This window comes from Amblyraja radiata, chromosome 4 (assembly GCF_010909765.2).
Source record: "Amblyraja radiata isolate CabotCenter1 chromosome 4, sAmbRad1.1.pri, whole genome shotgun sequence".
Lineage (NCBI taxonomy): Eukaryota > Metazoa > Chordata > Chondrichthyes > Rajiformes > Rajidae > Amblyraja > Amblyraja radiata.
This window is the reverse complement of record NC_045959.1, coordinates 18856955-18877529: the sequence shown is the minus strand read 5'-3', so window position 1 is coordinate 18877529 and position 20575 is coordinate 18856955. Positions and strand designations below refer to the sequence as shown.

The 20575-nt window shown below is 42.4% G+C and overlaps 1 protein-coding gene across 1 annotated transcript in view; it reads left to right on the top strand.

Moving 5' to 3' along the window:
• Positions 1-20575, top strand: part of LOC116971868 — a 283701-nt gene that overhangs the window by 169057 nt on the left and 94069 nt on the right. The window contains exon 15 of the mRNA XM_033019036.1: positions 2895-3054. Coding sequence (XP_032874927.1) covers positions 2895-3054 — 160 coding nt within the window. The remainder of the gene's footprint in view (positions 1-2894; positions 3055-20575) is intronic.

Genomic DNA, 20575 nt, shown 5'->3' with positions numbered 1-20575 from the left:
AACCATGATTTTGCTGGGTAGCCAGTTCCAGGATTTTGTCCTGGGCATTAATGAGTATTACATGGAGATTATTTCCAAGCTAGGATGGAGTTGCGAGGAAACCTGGAGATTGGTGGGTTCTCTTGTGCCTGCTGCTCTTGCCCTAGGCGGTAGATGTGAGTTTGTGAGGAACTGTCAAAGAAACGAGGTGAACTTCTGCACTGCACTTTGTAGATGGCACACAATGGCATTGCCTAAAACAAACAGAAATGCTGGAAGAACTCAGCCCGTCAAACAACATTCGTGGAAAAAAACGGAGTCAACATTTGGGGTCAGTGACCCTTCCTCAGAACTGTTGTCTGTCCAGAAATGTTTCATCCTGGCTGGTCATAGAAGTTCAGCAGATTGAGGTCTTGTTAGGGATGAGAGTGGGCTGCCAGGAGCCATAAATGCTTGGGACTTGGAAAACTCAGCTGCCAGGGACAGAGTCTTGGCTCTTGTCATGGCAGTCCGGTTCCTTTGTGACACTAGGCCTAATAGTGGATGAAGGACTGGTGGGTGAGCTGTTGTAGTGTGCTTTGGTTGGGAAACATACATTCCTTAAGTGGTGCCATTGTCAGTAGTATAGGATAGTACCTCCTCCAGATGACCTACAAGAGAGGTGCAAAATAGGATACATTTATGTCATGGAAGGCCTCAGTAAGCTTGGGGAAGTGGTGAAGCCCAGCACCAGTGTACGCATCTACTAGAGTTGCAACAACTCAGGAGGGTTAGTCCTAGTTGCAGCCTGAATAATGGTTATGATACATTCAATGGCAGACTGCACCAATAAGCTTCACATACCAGTTGGGAGCAGACGGGTTCATACCTTCATACCTTCCACCAGGTTAAGTAGCCCCATGGCATGCAATCCACTGCAGGTGACAATTTCATGGTACACCTTACAACTATTGGAAGTCATGATACAGTGGGGCTAGAAGATGTATGTATCTTCCAGTGAACTGAACCCAGAGACACCCTCCACTCCAGCCCCCTTGCTTACCTGCTGAGACATGAGCTGGGGGTTGTAAGGATCAGAAAAGGTGGTAGCACAACGCCAGATGCAGGTCATTCTTCCTCTGGACCTGGACATTTTTTTGCCAGATAATTCTGAGGTTTTTGGAAGGATAATAGCAGCAGAGGTAAAGTCCCGCTGTCTGCCAATGATCCAGACCTGAAAATGGCAGCCGATCCTACACAAATGAAAAGGAAATACCAAAGTAATTCAGGCGGCTCATCCCAACTACTGCACATGTCTATTGCCCATTCAAGATCTTTATTCCATAAAACACCAATTCAATGGATGCAAATGTTAAATTTAAATTCCACATGATTTGCTTTTCATTTAAACATCTTAAGATATCAAAAAGTTATGTGTGTTACTATGCACTTAAACATTATTATTTGCAAATTTTATTTGAAGTTTCAGGATTTAATATCCTGCTCCTGTATTGTATTTCTTGTTGCTGGCACCTCTCAACTAGATAAAGCAATTAAAGGGTTACAGGCTGACTCCGTGCTGTGAAGATGGCGAGGACTGATGTTTGAAGCAGGAATGGAGTCTGTGGTATTTAAGTTAGCATTTCTGTACTCTTACTTAGTGTGGTCATTTATTATGATAAATAAATTCAAACCTACATGAAGGGTGAATGAAGCTAAAACAGAGCCAGTTTATTTGTACAGCAGGTTCCAGTGCCAACCGTCAACTAACATTGAGAAGCACGACAAAAGTCCTTTCAACTCTTTTTGTCTTCAACAAGCAGGAGAGGCGGGATACCGATCAGAGGTTTAATAAACAACACACTCACACACACACACACACACACACACACACAAAATAAAACTGACTTTCAAGTATTCAGGACAGGTTTAGCGTACCTCTGGGCTGTCTTTGCATATATACACTTTCTCATTTCTTCAATATCAGTCTCAGGCATCAAAGCCAAACCATTTCCTCATTAATATCAGTAGCACATGTTCACTGCCTAATGTCATAATGTCGGCTTTAATTAAGTGACCAGTGTTAAAATGCAAGACAATAATAATGGCTTTTGCCACTCACAGTGCAGTGAATTGTTGCGAATGTAGGCCACTGATGTGTCTTGACTTCAGAAGCTGCCATTTCCTATTGGCTGTTATCGGAACTTGTGACACAGCGTATGACCTATTTCTAAAAGAGAAAGGCCTCGGGCAGTGTACAAAGATGGTCTGCGCTGTTATCCTGGTTTTAATTACATATTAAAGAGGTACACTGTTTTCTTGTAGCATTGCACTGGTTTGCTATCGCACTTTTAGAACAAAGTGATACAACACCTAGATCAGGCTGTTCGTAGAATACAGTGAACGGTGGTAGTCTGGAAGTTTGTCCATTCATATTTGTCAAATGTGCTACTGTGGAAATCTATGTATACCTAAGCCCCCCCCCCCCCCCCCCCCCCCCCTCACTTCCCTGTCACCTCAGAAATTCAGTTCCACTGAATCCAATGTAAAACAAATTTTCATAAGTATGATTCAGATGGGACTCACCACTACATCCAGCATCTGGTGCTCATAACTCTCAACCTCTGTAATTCTGGGTGACACCAATCTCTTGCTTTGAGATGCGGGCATCACTGGCAATACCATCATATATAGTGTATCCTTTGTTGTCCTTGAGAAGTGGTGTGATCTAATATCGAGCCAGTGGTTTATATTGACAGACATTTGTGTCTTGAGGAGTATATGCCCAGAGGACGTTGCTGCATTACACTCATTGTTGTGTACAATACTGAACACAAAGTTGGCAGAATAACTAAATCCAAAAGCAAAGTTACGCAGACGTTGTAAATCTGAAGTAAAATTCCGGATACATTTTAACACACTTCTACCTCTTTAAGTCTGCAGTCAACTGGGCACCTGCTGGATGTCTTCTACCGATTGCATTCCACTGAGGAGAGATTCTTCGTTCCTCGGGACTTGGAGCTGTCCAATCAAGAGCTCAGCTACATAGTGAAGAGGGCTGCGCAATGGAGGGGAATCAACGGTGAGAGAAGAAAGGTGAGTGAACAGAGCAGAGCGGCACAAGGCATAGGGAGGATAATAAAAGCCTCATGGTTTAACACACCATTGGGGAGGAACATATCCATCCATTCCTTTTCCCCCATTGTGAACAAGTAAAGTTTGGTGATGATAATTAGAATAACACATGTGCCTATGTCTACATAGTCCTTCTCCAGGCTCCAGGTACATTGGCCCATCTATTAGAGCAGCATCAGAGAAGCAAGTTCAATCCTGATTCAATTACATGGGTTTTTTCAAAGTGCGCTGGTTCCCTCTTGCATCACAAACATGGCCACTATAATTACCTGCCTTAAATTGTCAGAATCTGTGGAGAGGTAATGAGAATGCCAGTCAAATGAAAAATTGGATAAATTTAGGATTAGTGTAAATAGGTTGTCAGTGGTCTGCGGAGACATGGTGTGCCTGTCTCAGAACAAAAATGATTGGTTCATTTCTGGGGTGAAGGGATTGTTTAGATTAGATTAGTTTATTGTCCGAGGTACAGTGAAAACCTTTGTTGATTGCTAACTAGTCAGCAGAAAGACTATACATGGTTACAATCGAGCCAAACACAGTGTACAGATACACGATAAAGGGAATAACATTTAGTGCAAGATAAAGTCCAGTAAAGATGTATTAAAGATAGTCCAAGGGTCTCCAATGAGGTAGATAGCAGCAAAGAACCATACAGAGAAATGTGAGGTGTTGCATTTTGGAAAGTCTAACATGGGCAGAACCTACACAGTGAATGGTAGGGCTCTGGGAAGTGTTGTAAAGCAGAGGAATCTAGGAGTGCAGATACATAGTTCCTCGAAGGTTGCGTCACAGGTAGATGGGGTGGTCAAAAGAGCTTTTGGCACATTGGCCTTCATCAGTCAGAGTATGACGTATAGAAGTTGGCAGGTCATGTTATAGTTATATATGATGTTGGTGAGGTCACATTTAGTGGGAAACGCTGATAAGTGGGACAAGTGTAGATGGAACATGTTGGTCAGTTTTGGCAAGTTGGGCCGAAGGGCCTGTTTCCACTGTATGATCGCTTTTAAGTTGTTGATAGGATGATTCAGTTGCCTGATAAAGGTGGGGAACAATCTGTCCCTGAATCTGCCCATGTGTATTTTCACCCTTCAATAACTCTCCAGTACCAGTACAATGGTAGGGAGGTTGGTTTGTGCCATGGTCTGTGCTGTGGGAACAATTGAAGTTGGCCCTATATTCTTTGGTGCATAGAGAATGAAAAATGAAATTAATGAAGCATAAGAAATCTTGAGGGTGCTTGAAAGGGTAACAAGATTATGTATGTAATCTATCTATATTATACTAAAACTCTCATTGTGGCTGCGTGCATGCGTGCGTGTGTGTGAGAATCTGGTTAGTTTTCCTTTCTTCCAACCTCTAGGCCACAGCCTTCCCATTTTCACACATTCCACTCACATTTTTCTCGACGCATTCCCACCTTTATTTCCCAAGTTTTTAATCATTTAAAGTTTTAATAACAGCCCGAAAACTACCAAGTTTCTGACCGAGTGATGTCACAATGCACTCTCCAGCGCTCCAACGGCAACTCGCAAAGCAGGACAGGACACGCCGGGAGAGAGGAGCACTCACGTGCTCGAGAGGATGGCGGCGGCTGCCGGCAGCCGAGGCCCAATACCCAAGACCACGCCCGGTGGGGAGGGTGGTGTTGGAGCTAGAGTCAGCGCCGAGCCCGGGGCTTGGGATGGGGCCGAGAGAGAAGACGCCGCTGGAACCAAGGACGAGTCGGCTTCCGGGGTCAGGACGAGCCCGTAGATGAAGTCGGGGCCTGGACTGGAGCCCAGGCGGCGGCGAGCTGACGGCTGGAGTCTACAGCCAGGGCTGGGCCGAGTACGAGAACCAGGCCGAGTTCCAGGTCCTGGTGCTGCTCTATGATCAGGGTAGGTCCTGGGACAGGGAAAGGGAGTGAGGGGAAGAGGATGAGGGATATGAGGAGGAGGGAGATGGAGTGGGGTGGTAGAGGGAGATGGGGGGGCGGGGGGATTGTGGAGGAGGGAGATGCCCCCTCCCTATCTACCCCCCTCCCTCTCTACCCCCTCCTCCTCCCTCTCTACTCCCTCCCTCACCCTCTCCCTCTCTACCCTCCCTCCTCACCACTCTACCCCCCTCCCTCTCCCTCTACCCCCCTCCCTCTCTGCCCCTCCCCCTCTCTACCCCCCTCCCTCTCTATCCCCCTTCCCTCTCTACCCCCCTTCCCTCTCTACCCCCCTCCCTCTCTAGTGATTGAAGAGGATGAAGAGGAGGAGGGAGTGCTGGGGATGAGGAGAAATGAGCCGTGCCTGCGCAGTTGAGGCCATGCATGAGTGGTCCAATATTGCGTTGGGGGAACGGGTGAGTGGTGGAATCTGCACTTGGTCTAGTGTTATTATAAAACTCTCTCTGTGGCTGTGTGTGGCTGTGTGTGTGTGTGTCAATCTGGTTAGTTTTCCTATTTCTTTCTCTGTCTCTACCTCCCGTCCTCTCTACCCCCACCCTCTCTACCCCCCTCTCTCTCCCTCCCTCACCTTAACTATCCTCCCCACTCCCGCTCTCTGTCCCTATCCCTCTCTATCCCCCTCCCCATCACTCTAACCTCCCTCTCTACCTGCCCCTTCCGCTCCATCCCACCCCTCCCTCTTTACCCCCTCTCTCTCCCTCGCTGCCCCCATCCCTCTCTGCCCCCCCTCCCTCTCTGCACCCCTCCCTCTCTACCCCACCTCCCTCTCTAGGGATTGAAGAGGGAGGGTGAATAGGAGAAGGAAGGAGTGCTGGGGGATGAGGTGAAATGAGCCGTGCCAGCGCAGTTGGGGGCTATGTATGAGTGGTGAATATTGCGTTGGGGGAACGGGTGAGTGGTGGGATCTTGTGTTGGGGAAGCAGACCCAATGGGTCTGCACTTGGTCTAGTGTAATCTAAAACTCAGCACCAGTCATTTGGCGCTGAGGCAAGGAGGAATTTCTTCACCTAGGGGGTTGTGAATCTCAACCCAAGCCACCGATGGAGATGGAGCCATTGAATATATTTAGAATTGAGAAAGGCACATTTTTTAAACTGTGAGAGAATAGTTACGGGTGACAGGCAAGATAAATTTGTGGCCATGGTCAGAAAGGCCATGGTCATATCAAATGGTCGAGCATGCTTGTTGGGCTGGAAGACCTGGTCTTACTAGTACTTCTTGCCTTATAAATGGTCGCCTAGGTGATCTGCCTCTTCAGTGATTCATGCCTCACCTCCATCCAGAGGTTGGCCTAGTGAAACCTCAGGCTCTCTCGAGCTGCAAGGTAATCATTCGAGGTGCTTTGCATTCACCCACCTACCTGTCTCATTGGCAATATGCAGTGCTGCCCACTTCCAAACCTAGGCATGTGCAATAGAAGCTTCACTGCTTGAGCAACCAATATATTGAAAGGAGGCTTCACTCACTCACTAATATATCTGCACAGGCTTGCTGTGGAGATTTACTTTACAGAACTACAGTCACAAAACCCAACCGCATGTTCCTCTTGTAGGAATAAGGAACTGCAGATGCTGATTAATACAGAAAAGGACACTAAGTGTTGGAGTAACTCAGCAGGTCGTGCAGCATCTGTGGAGAACATGGATAGGGGAACATTTTGGGTTGAGACCCTCCCTCAGACTGATTGTGTGGGGGAGGGGGGAGAAGAATGCTGGTAAAGGGGAGAGGCAGGACGAAGCGTTTCAGGTAATAGATCAAAACAGGCGAGGGATTTTTTGACAGGTAGATGGTTGAAACAAAGGCCAGAGATAAGGAAGCAAGATGTGAGACAAGCTTGAAGAATTGCGGATTGTAACCCAGAGGAGATGGTTGTGGGGCGGGGGGGAGCTGTGGGTGGAGGAGATAAAAAGCTGGGCATCAATGTGGGGCACAGGGAAGGGAAGGGGATGTAAAGTGAGGGGGGAAAGGGGCGTTGAGGGGCTATGCGGGGGTTGTGAGAGGTTGGAGAATTCAATGTTCATACCATTGGGTTGTAAGTTACCTAAGTGGAATGTGAGGTGCTGTTCCTCCAGTTTACATGTGAGGATATAAATGTTGCCATAGAAATGCAAATCTTTATTTGAAAAAAAATATTTGTCACCTTTGTTAAGATAATACAAGAGAATTACATGTTGTTTGATTCTAATAATGTGGAGCATATTTGATAAATTAGATTGGAGCGGTTTCTGCTTGCAATGGCTATAAAGTAATAGAACACCGCATAGGAGAGACCATTCCATTCACGGCAGTCGAACCTATGCTAGCTCGGTTGTCTGTATATGTCCTTTTGCTATTTACCTGTGTAATAAAGGCAAAATTAGACTTTTCATTAATCATTTATGTTCGTTTTTGTTCTCCGTGGCATATTTGGATTTGTCCTTTCTAAAGTTCAATGCTTCATTGAATGAATTGTTGTGTTAGTGCGGTGAGATAAACCATGGCACCCAATTAAACTTTCAGATCAAACCAGAACATCCAGCACAGAGAAAAAAAAAGTTACAGCCAGTTTTATGTGTTGTTAGAACAAATTAAAGTTTGGTTACAATTTGGACTTCACAGGGCGTTCTGGAAACCTGATAGCTGTTGTGTTTACTTAATGTTTCCTTATAGCTTAGACTCTGCAAGGTTTATCAGTGCTTTACAGCACTATCTTAGAAATGTGTAATGCTGAGTGTGGGTTTCATTAAACAGAGATGAGGATATTTTATCATATGAAATTAATGACGTGCAAAATCCATTTGAAATATATGTGCTCACATGCAAGGCTACAATAGTTTGGCTTAAAGAACATTAACTTTAATTATCAAAACAAAATTGGGATAACAAAATAACTCAGACTTTCAAGTTCAAGTTCAAGTGAGTTTATTGTCATGTGTCCCTGTATAGGACAATGAAATTCTTGCTTTGCTTAAGCACACAGAAAATAGTAGGCATTTACTACAAAACAGATAAATGTGTCCATATACCATGATATAAATATATACACACATGAATAAATAAACTGGTAAAGTGCAAATAACAGAAAGTGGTTATTAATAATCAGAGTTTTGTCCGAGCCAGGTTTAATAGCCTGATGGTTGTGGGGAAGTAGCTATTCCTGAACCTGGTTGTTGCAGTCTTCAGGCTCCTGTACCTTCTACCTGAAGGTAGCAGGGAGATGAGTGTGTGGCCAGGATGGTGTGGGTCTTTGATGATACTGCCAGCCTTTTTGAGGCAGCGATTGCGATATATCCCCTCGATGGAAGGAAGGTCAGAGCCGATGATGGACTGGGCAGTGTTTACTACTTTTTGTAGTCTTTTCCTCTCCAGGGCGCTCAAATTGCCGAACCAGGCCACGATGCAACCGGTCAGTATGCTCTCGACTGTGCACCTGTAGAAGTTAGAGAGAGTCTTCCTTGACAAACCGACTCCCCGTAATCTTCGCAGGAAGTAGAGGCGCTGATGAGCTTTTTTGATAATTGCGTTAGTGTTCTCAGACCAGGAAAGATCTTCAGAGATGTGCACGCCCAGGAATTTGAAGTTCTTGACCCTTTCAACCATCGACCCATTGATATAAATGGGGCTGTGGGTCCCCCTCCTACTCCTTCCAAAGTCCACAATCAGTTCCTTGGTTTTGCTGGTGTTGAGGGCCAGGTTATTGCGCTGGCACCATATGGACAGTTGCTCAATCTCTCTTCTGTATTCTGACTCATCCCCATCAGTGATACGCCCCACAATAGTGGTGTCGTCAGCGAACTTGATGATGGAGTTCGCACTGTGGTTCGCTACGCAGTCATGGGTATAGAGTGAATACAGCAGGGGGCTGAGCAAGCAGCCTTGAGGTGCTCCCGTGCTGATTGTTATCGAGTCTGACACATTTCCACCAATACGAACTGACTGTGGTCTGTGGATGAGGAAGTCGAGGATCCAGTTGCAGAGGGATGCGCAGAGACCCAGTTCTGCGAGTTTGGTAACCAGTTTGGAGGGGTTGATTGTGTTAAATGCCGAGCTGTAATCAATGAATAACAGCCTGATATGAGTTTTTGTTGTCCAAGTGGTCCAGTGCGGAGTGGAGGGCCAGCGAGATCGCATCCACCGTTGATCTGTTGTGGCGGTACGCGAACTGCAGTGGGTCCAGGTTTTTGTCGAGGTAGGGCTGACTTTGCCCTGTTTACTATCTGCTACAGTAGGTCATACGTCTTAAGCTGTAGCATAATACATATTAATCAATGCATTAAAAATATGACCCAGTGTTTCAGATTTAGTTATTACGAAAGTAGACACAAAATGCTGGAGTAACCCAGCGGGTCAGGCAGCATCTCTGGAGAGAAGGAATGGGTGGCGTTTCGGGTTGAGACCCTTCTTCAGACTGAAGAAGTAATTACAATAGTTTGGACAACAATCTTGGACCTGCATTTATACTACTTGTTTCACTTACTGTGAAAACAATTTGCCTTTTTAATCATCATTGCCCTTCCTCAACTAAATGTTCCCCTATTACCACTCTGGCCAGTTAAAGTGTAATGTGATACCTTCTTGAAGGCAGTGTGTTACTGCTTTCTGTTGCATTGCTACACAATACCACTATTCTTCCCATCTGCCAGTGACTTCTGTGTATTATTTTACTTTCAGTAACAGTGACTTGTGAATACAACAAGGTGCCTCTATAGCTTGTAGATTTCAAGGGGGAACCTTTACGAATCTGATCTCATCATTTGATATGACGTGTGCTGATTTAGCAGGGAAAATATCTCTCCTTGAAGGTGGATGGAATCAAATGGAAGGAAGTGCGCTGAAAAATGTTCAAAGCAAGATTGGAATTTAAAGTAAAAACAGTAAAATGCATATTTTCAAATGGATGCGTTTACTGTGATTTAGAAGCTATTAATGGCTGCACTTACACCAAAGTAAATTAAGCCAAAAGTGATTCAAGTGGCTTGATACAATTTAGATAATTTGCTACATTATTTCTGTAGCTGCAGTGTTTTTCAACTTCTGGAATATTAACATTTCTTGTCATTCTAACAATAAAACAGCTAATAAATTGCAGATGTTCATGTGGAAAATATCAGAGCACAGAGAGGCTTTCAAAATGCACTTTGATGCAAGGGAGATGCAAACTTTTGGTGACTTTAAAGTTGGTTTCTGTGTTCTTTGGTGCCCATACATCAAGTAATAGGAGCACTCTTAGTCTGCCCAGGTGGTAAAGGGCCTGGGAACATATTGTTTCCAACTCCCACCTAAAATTGTTTGATAGAAAGACCCAATGTTAAATCAGGAACACATCTATTGAGGGGTTGATTGTTGGAGGTAGAAACCTCAAATGCTAATTCGGAGTAGAGCATAGGCCACATTGTCACGTTTGTTCCTGAATGAACAGGCTGCTTTAACTATGAGAGCTATCCCAAGAGACGTAATGTGGAAGAATGAAGAAAAAAAGCAGAGTATTGTGTCAGAAACGGAAGAAAGATGTCCAACAATTAGTGGATTGCTTCATTCCACTGAGTATGTTTAATAATGAATTTATAGTTACACAGTGCCGTTTAAAAATTGCCCCCATTTTAATTTTATAAAAGGCTGCAAACTGACATTCAAATTAAAGTTGCATTTGAGATGGAGTGGCTTTAAAGCACACAGCATTTATTTTAGGAAACAAAATGAAATGCATTAAAGCCAAACCATGGTCTTTTACTTTGCCAAGACCCCCTGGGGCTGATGGCATATCCTCTGCAAAAGCTGAATCTGATTCTACTTCTAATGCATGCAGGTTTCCTACAGTGCATTGCACAAAGAACAAACTATAATTTTCCTGGACTTTTAAATGCTCTCTTCTGCTTGATTCAACATGAAGAGTATAAATTATGAAGTCAGATATTTTTGGCAATGGATTGCTTAAAATCATTCACATTTTTAGTGTTAGTGGGATACTGATTGGGCAATTATTGCAAAAACATTGCAATAATTCTGATAGCTACTTGTAAAACATTGCTCACCCTGTCTAGGGAGATTTGAATGGTGTATACTGTTATAGGATGTCGTATTTTTGGCAATGGTGTACTGCCAGCAGCCTCCTGAAATATGTTAGAAATTAAATACTTCTTGATTCATGATGAAAATTCTTATTTATTTCACTTCGATGTTCTTCACTATGTTGAGGCATGGTTTTGTTTGAGGCATATGCCTTTGTTTATATATTTTTTTTCCTTATGCCCAGAATAAGGTCACTTTCTTCAGTCAAACAAGTCATCTTCCTATTAAACTAATTTGCCTACATGCAAATTTTGTCACTTTTACCTCATTAACTATTTATCATGGAATAAAAAAATTTATATTCATGAAGGAGAAGCCAGCAGCTTGATGGAGCGGGAACTAATATTTTGCAACTGTAATGATTTTTGCATCCTTAATTAGGTAAAATAAGGTTGATATGATTAGGTCAGGATGTAGTATTTTTCATTAAAAATACATTTCAGGCTCTGTATTCATAATATGTCCTTGCAATTAAAATAAAGGAGTAAATGTGATTCACACGATGCTCCTTGATTAATGCCAGGACTGTGCCATTTTATTGGCAGCCAGAGGTAGAGGCCCCAGTACAATACAGGTGAATGTTTTGTTTCAGGTAAAGAACACCAATCAATTCAAGTTCATAATGAACACATTAATTATTTACAAGCAGTCATGCAGATGGATCTAATTAATTGTCTCATGTCACCCTTGTGATTATTGTTCTGGCTTTACTGAGGAGGAGGGGGGGGGGGGGGGGGGGGGGGGGGGGAAGGGAGGTGGTTGGATTGCACATTTTCATAATGCTTGTGTAGATTTATAAACTGTTTAGTAGACTTTGTGGACAGCGAGGGAAAGACTATCTGTAATTTGTGTCGTGATTTCTATGAAGCTTTGCTGACATGTGTTAATAGTAGTTGATTGCCCTTAAGATGTTTTCACAACAGAAATCTGTAAGTGCCACATCAAAGTTTACTCAGCCAAGTAGTTTTTTCCTTGCATCCAGATAATCTGTGACCACGGGGAAACATTTGAAACTTAAGGTGGATTGTGACATTTCTTTTGGACAAATTTATCATGATTTAGGGTGGACGCGGATTCCTAATGATGAGCCTGCTTCTTGCCATTTGTATGCAAGCATTCCTCTTCCATGACGTGAAGCTGGTATTGTCTTCATATCTGTCTAATCCCACGTAACCTGCCCCCCCAGAAGACTCTTTACCTTGCACATTCTGTTTGTAAAGACTTTGTTGATCTGCAGTGGAGAAACAAACATAAGATAATTGAATCACTATGATTTTGCAGATGTTACACAAAACTGTCATTAAGGTGGCTACATCAGGTGTGTTAACTGTTTTAAAAAGAAATATGCAATGAATGCCAAACTATTCTTCTATAAAATCTACTTATAGTTCAAACTGATGCAATGAAAGATGCTGTTTGGAATTCATTTAAATGACTGACATAACACGGCGACAAGAGAACAAACCATATGACCAAGTAGCTTTTTAAGAGACGGTTTTAACATTTTATTGAACCCCAGCTTTAATTGAAAAATAATGATCCCGCAGATTTTGAGTACATTATTAGTATTTTTATATGTAGTTTTTCGGGTATTTTTTTGAAAATGCAAGGGTTCTTCATACAAAAGTAATGTTTACTTAGCTTTGCTCTGAATGAATTTCATTTTGAATTGTCAGTATCTCGTACGTGAGTGAATTTTCATTGTTTAGTAAACAAGGCAATATGGTAATAGAAGTACATGTCGAGAAATATAGCAGCATCAGCAATACATTCCACGGTGCCTTTAAAATTCATTACATTGACTTAAATGGAACAGAATTTTGAAGGCAGAATACTATGTGGGGATGCTATTTTGTGATGCATTTAGCAGAAGCTATGCTAGGATGAATTTCTGAGTAGCCTTGCCTTGCTTACCCATGCAGTTGTTTCCCATTTTCTCTGTATTGCACGGGAAAGGAGAGCAACGCAAATAGATTGAACTGCATTTGGCAAAAGTAGCTATATTTTTCAGTGAAGACTGATCAAGATGAGACAATAGCTGATCAAATAGTCTGATAATGAGGGGTCAGACCATGTTCCAGAAATGTAACAGCAAACTAAATTTAAAAAAAAAATGTTGTCCCTTTTTCCATTTCAAAATATTGCAGTGAAGCATGTTATTAGGAATGGCTTTAAGTGTCCATCATATACAGGTACTGGTCAACAAGCCTTTTGTTGTTGTTACTGGCTAGGTAGCCTCTTTAAGACAGGTCTGCAACAAACAGTGACATTTAATCTTCGTCATAACCTTTGCTGGCTGGAGAATAAATGTATGAATATTGATTTCTCTAACTTCAAGTAACCCCAGCATTCCCTCTCTCTCTATCCCTCCTCCACCCAAGTCGTACCAGCTTCTCGTTTTCACCCAACAAACAGCTAACAATGGCCTGTTTCCTTCATCATCGTTACTTTCAAATATTGATCTTTATCTCTCTACATCATCGTCTCTTGTTTCCCTTTTCCCTAGCTGGACTGAAGAGTGGTCTCGACCCGAAGCGTCACCCATTCCTTCTCTCTAGAGATGTTGCCTGTCCCGCTGAGTTACTCCAGCTTTTTGCGTCTATCTTCGGTTTAAACCAGCATTTGCAGTTGCTTCCTTCACAATAAATGTTGCATTTTGACTTGTTTCTAAATCTGGTTGTATCTGTAAAACTCTTTTATTTTTTCATTGTGATTTTCCCTTTTACTGTTTTCGATTCAGTTCTGCAGCCCTATTACATGTTATAAAATGCTGTCCAAATGCTTTTATTCTTTCTGGCCACATTACCTACAGAGCTTGTGCAGAGAAATGATGCTTCCCTTTCCACATTCCTGAAACTTGGTTCTCGATCAACAGGCTTCAAGTGAATATTTATTTTTAGCAGAAAATAATGAACCATGATAACCAGCAGCTGAACAGGCATCCAAATGTGTTAAATTGAAATATCCAATATTGGTGCCTAGTGATGCCTGTCTAAATATCTGCTGGTTACTTTGGAATGGCATTGTCATTCATATAAAATCAAAGCAGAGTCTCCTTAGTGTTGCCGCACGGTTTTCCTTTCAACATCCAAATGATTAGGTATGTTTGACTGTGCTTTATTTTAAGAGCCCTCCAAAAAAATATTTTCCTTCCCAGGCATAGGCATGCAAGGCTACGTTTAATTTTAAACGAGGAGGGCAGCCACACTGGGAACATTTCTCAAACAAGGCAGGCATCCTAGCTATTTCCTGGTTGCGGACCGGTTTCAGTCTCTCGCACACTTAAGTCAAGGCAGAAGCTGGCAGGGGGAATAATGAGAGCCCCAATGTTGTTTCCAGTGCACCTGTTCTTATTTTCCCGCTGCAGACTACATTGGAACAGACTGACAGGGGTCAAAATCAGAGGATTAGTTGCAGAATTTAATGTGGGTGAAGCCTGCTGTCCATCCTGAAGGCCAGGCCACTCTGTTAGAATGACACATAAATAACCTATTATGTCCCCACCCAAGGAAATTCAAATGCACCTGCCAAATTGATAAAGCACTTGCCCAGAGGGAAACATTGTTTACATTTTCACTCTAGTCTCCTGAAAAGTGAGATACTAATTATTTTCCTTTCCTCAGAAATTAATGCCGGGTGCAATTGAAGTGCAAAAAAAAACCTCACGAGTGTCATCATAAATGGTGATAAATATATTTTTTGTATGTTTTAATGAGACCTATGTTTACACTGCACCCTCATCACTTTCTTAATACGCAGCAGTTAGTTCATTGACTACAAAGGGAAAGGTTAAAGGAAAATGGCTGAATGCCATCGATGAATACAGAAAAAGCTTCTGCAAAGACGTATATGCAAATACATACACCAAGCTTATTTGCAATGCATCTATACATATGGTAGTATAATGCGTTCATATATGCACAAGGTATACACTTAAAAACTATGGCAAGAATAATATGATAACTATGTTAATTTTATTTGTCTGTGTTTGCATCTTGAGTTTTATTCTCATTTTACAAATGGGGATCAACACACAACAACAAAAGCGGATTCCACTCCCAAAGCATCAGTATATTAATTTCTTCTGCCGGTGTCTTTCCGTCAAATTCAGCTGCCTTTTGTAACTTCCTGCCCTCATCCATCATTTTCTATACTGAGAGTTGCAGAGGGGAGGGGCAATGCGAGGGGAATTCACACTCAACCTAGTTCCAGGACTGAGTGCTGCTCCTCAGCCCCATGGACATAGAAACATAGAAACATAGAAAATAGGTGCAGGAGTAGGCCATTCAGCCCTTCGAGCCTGCACCGCCATTCAATATGATCATGGCTGATCATCCAACTCAGTATCCTGTACCTGCCTTCTCTCCATACCTCCTGATTCCTTTAGCCACAATGGCCACATCTAACTCCCTCTTAAATATAGCCAATGAACTGGCCTCAACTACCTTCTGTGGCAGAGAATTCCAGAGATTCACCACTCTCTGTGTGAAAAATGTTTTTCTCATCTCGGTCCTAAAAGATTTCCCCCTTATCCTTAAACTGTGACCCCTTGTTCTGGACTTCCCCAACATCGGGAACAATCTTCCTGCATCTAGCCTGTCCAACCCCATAAGAATTTTTAAAGTTTCTATAAGGCATTTTACATGCCTAATTCAGGTTCAGAACACAAAACCATGTTTAGTTCAATATCTAGCTGCAATTATTCCCCTTTGTAGCTATTCTCTGGAGAAAGGCAAGAAGTGTTGTATTGAGCTCTGCAAGATTGCACAGGCAGCGTGCAGCACTGTTGCACGAGAATTCCTGCTGCAGTTTACAGATAGTGGATCTCCCGTGGGGCCGCTCACGGCAAATTAGATGAAACTTTCATCTCGGATGACAGGAAAATTATACTGTGCATTATTCTGCTGCTGAAGTGGAGATGGGCCCAAACAGGTTGGTAAGTTTAGGCAGTAAGGTCTAATTCCTGCATAATAGAATTCAGCTGCTGCCAGGTGAGGAAGCTTAGTCGATTGACAGACACTTGAACATTTCTGAATCCATTCAGAGAAAAAAGGCAGATCTCACAAAAGTGTGAACAGATGGAAGGACAGAGCCTAGTGATGGAAGGTGTGTGAGCAGATTTGGTTGTGGAACAAGCAGCATGATACATTGGGTCCAGAGTTGACCAAGTGCCTTCCCTTCCTAAGGATCGTACGTGGGACAATGAGAAAACTATTTAGCCTCTGGAACCTGTTGGTTGAATTTTATCTCATCCTATTTATCTGCATTAATTCTACACTCAATACCACCCTTACTTCTTAGGTCTATCATAGTCAGAGGCCCACTGTGCCAGGTCCAAGTAGAGCAATCCTGTCAGTTCTTTTCTCCTACTTTTTTTCTATGACTCAGCAAACTACTCCCTTTCAAGTACCTATCTTATTCCCTTTTGAAAGTACTGCTGAATCTCTTCCCACCGTTGTCACAGATAATGAACACCAGATCACAACTACCTTCCAATGAAAAAGTTCTTCTCTAATGTCTTTTAAACACACCTTTTGCCTCCGAGTCTAACAGATTCCCACCACTTATTTGTGTGTTTTTTGTTTGTTTTTTGTGAATTTAACTCACAATCTTTACAATTATGCTTCCATGTTCTTCTTATGTGACATGACACAATATGTGGCTTCCTATGAACTGTATTATTATGTCAGAGGTTGTAAAATTGAGAGTCCACGTTATTGTTGCTTTGCTCTCGATTCACCACTAGTCTGTCTCTATTTGTCAAATTCCTTCATTGCTTGAAATATTTTGATTAGCTTTGAAACGCATGAGATTCCAAGCTAGGCTTTGGAGATGTGTACTCCTATTTTAATCTTTTCATGTACACTGGCATCATTGTGAAATTTTGTTTAACCCTCTCAAAGGTTATTACAGCAAAATATAATATTCTATATAGGCTTGAACACTAGAATGGAACAATGAGTTCTTTCCTTTTGTGCTTCAGCTTCCTTGAGTTAAATTCAATCTGCCTCGTTGGGTGACTTTTCCTCATGCTCACCAGCTTTCATCAGTTCCTGTATATAGGCTCCCAAATCTCACTGCTTTACACAGTGACCTAAGTCATGACCTAATTTAGTGAAGGCTCAAGTGCAAGGGGGCTATTGGCTAATGTCTGTTGCTGCACAGTTACTGTAGATCAGAGATTACTATATTATTTTACATTCATTTTTGCGATCTGAGCAATCTTGGCAAGACCATTTGCTTGCCTATCTCTAAATTTACAACCAAATGGATTGTTCAACTATTTCTGGGACGTTTAAGGATCAGTCACTCAGGTTGAAGACCAGACCAGGCAAGGACATGAGATTTTCTGCACTCAAGAGCACCAGGATTTAACAATGAAACAATAGTTTCCTGGTTCAACACTAGTTGGTAGTTTATGTTTGGCTCCTAATTCCAGACTGTTAACTGAATTTAAACTCATAGCTGCTAGGAGGGATGTATACACAGATCTCTATCAATGGTGTAAGTTTTCCAGATTTATACTGGTGATTTAACCACTGCATCAACACTATAACCATGACATACTTTTGATGTATTCACTCACTGGACAATTGGGAAGGCAAAGGGTTAGTTCAATATTTAGGATAATCATCTTCTGGTAGAAGTATTAGTACTCTGCAGCAGTTAAATTGAGTGGTCTACTTGTGCAAAATAGATAAAGCAACCAGCATCTGAGCCCTTGGAAATACACAGAGATGTAGATGCTGGTATACAAAAAAAGAAAAAAGACACAAAGTGGGTCCAGCGATGCTAACTGACCCACCAGTTACTCCAGCACCTTTAAGCTGTAAGTCTGTGACACCTCTCAGAGGTGTCCCAAAATCTTATTTCCGCTGTTATTTCCCAACGGTCAGAAGGAGAACTTGCAAAGTCCGCACAGATAGCACCCAAAGGTGAAGATTTCATTGCAATTTTGATTACAATTTGCACTTGATTTTCATGTCGCAAATACTGATTCCACCCCCCCCCCAATTGATTTCTAGTAAAGCTCAATTGACGAGTTTGCTCAATATATAAACGGGGGGTTTGTTTTTGGCTAATAAACCTTCAATGTTTTCATAAAGATCATGATGGTGCACGAATGACCTTTCAAATTTCCAAGTTCCTGCTCTTAATTCTCTTGTGTGGTCTGCCACTCTGAATTAAGTCATGAGTAGGGTTTAATTAGGATATTGTTGCATTTCGCACATCACCTTGCCAAGGGAAAGCAAGGGCGCAGACTCCCACAAAGGGCACAGACGTCCACAGACACCTGAAAAGTATGAGGTGTGTGTACATTCACCCCTATAACATCAAGGATGCATGCTAGTTGCTCTTCAAGAGTTGGCAAGTTTGAATTCCAACCTGTCCATTCATTTCCAAAAATTGGTGATGCATGGTTTACATTAATGCATGTCTGGTAAATTGTTGCTGCACAAGTCGTTCCTAAAGTTTTATTTATGGAACGTTTGAGATTTCAAGAGCTTTTTATCTCCGACTGTCATATTTCACCCAGGAGAGTAATAGGAGACAAGACGTTTCTAACTTTACAGAGAAGAAAATATTTACTCTCAGACCTTTTACAAATATGTGATAACTAAAGATAAATGTTCCTTTCAAAACAGCTTTAAGTATTTTTCTATCTAATTGATCAACAGATATTGAGTAGAAATGTGTCTTTCTTTGCACTTAGCTTAAAGGTAATGCCTGTGCATTGTACTCCTGATCCCAGGAGACAGAATGTTTCCTCTCTCAACCTTAAGCCTCTGATGCAAGTCAAGTCAAGTCAAGTTTATTTGTCACATACACATACGAGATGTGCAGTGAAATGAAAGTGGCAATGCTCGCGGACTTTTGTGCAAAAGACAAACAACCAAACAAACTATAAACACAATCATAACACACATATTCTTTTACATAATAAATAATGGAAGGAAAAACGTTCAGTAGAGTTAGTCCCTGGTGAGATAGGCGTTTACAGTCCGAATGGCCTCTGGGAAGAAACTCCTTCTCAACCTCTCCGTTCTCACCACATGGCAACGGAGGTGTTTGCCTGACCGTAGCAGCTGGAACAGTCCGTTGCAGGGGTGGAAGGGGTCTCTCATGATATTGTTGGCTCTGGAGTTGCACCTCCTGATGTATAGTTCCTGCAGGGGGGCAAGTGAAGTTCCCATAGTGCGTTCGGCCGAACGCAATACTCTCTGCAGAGCCTTCTTGTCCTTGGCAGAGCAATTCCCAAACCGGATGGTAATGTTCCCGGACAAGAGTGTTAGCCTCTTTGTTGGTTCCGACCCATCTCATCCACACTTGCTAAGACTCTGTTGCCTCCTGAACCTGTCCACAGGCTCCACTGAACCTAATAAAACTAATTTTGAATGTATAGTTTAATATGCATCCAGTCACTCACACATTTCTACCCATTATATTACGCAGGTGGAGCAAAGTTACATTGGACCTAAGGCTGTGGAATTTCCTCCCTCTTTTGTCTTATGTATTTTCTTCAAGATTCTCCTGAAAGCTCATAAGTTATAGGAGCAGATTTAGGTCATTCGACCCATCAAGTCTACTCCGCCATTCAATCTATCCTTCTCAACCCCATTCTCCTGCCTTCTCCCCTTGACCCCTGACACCCATCTAAATGCTCCCTATTCCTCCCACCCATCGTGCGGCAGTATTTTTGTTCATTTTGTTACTTCATTATCAGTTACTACAAGGCTCTTCAATATGTCATAAATGGGTAGCTTGGCATAGAAGTCGCTACCTCAGTTTCAGCAGCCCAGGTTTAATCTTGACCTCTGGTGTTTTCTGTGGAGTTTGCACGTTCTCCCTATGACTACGCTGGTTTTCTTCGGGTTCTCTAGTTTCCTGCCACATCTCAAAGTTATGATGGTTGGTATGTTAATAGGCTCCTTTAAATGTCCCTGATATATATGTGAAGGGTAGAACCTGGATTAGCGCTTCCTTAGTGGGGGGGGGGGGGGGTTGGGTGAATATGGGAAAGTGTAATTGTGAATGGGTGTGAATCAGTGGTCTGAATGGCCTTTTTCTGTGCTGTATCACTCTGACTCTTAAACAAACATTTGAAGCATAGCCATGTAAGGAAATGTTAGGAGAGGGGCCCTAACGCTTGGTCAAATAGATAATTCATAAGGAGCATCATAAGGAAAGAGAGAGGGGGGGGGGATGCCTTAGCCTTAGGCCCAAGCAGCTGTTGGTTGACGTTATTGATCTACCTCATAAAATATATGTTGATGGGTAGATGGATAGATAGATAGACGATAGGTAAACTGACAGACAGATGTAAAATGATATTTTCCTGAAAGGGGAGGCCAGGCAAAATGAAGAGGTCTGTAACTTTTCATCAGTCTCACGCAGATTTGAACAACTGGGGACAGATTAATGGAAGCCTAGAAAACAAATCCTTTTACGTTATTGACTGGAGATGTAGTTTAAGGGGGGTAAATTGTGCCTAAATAA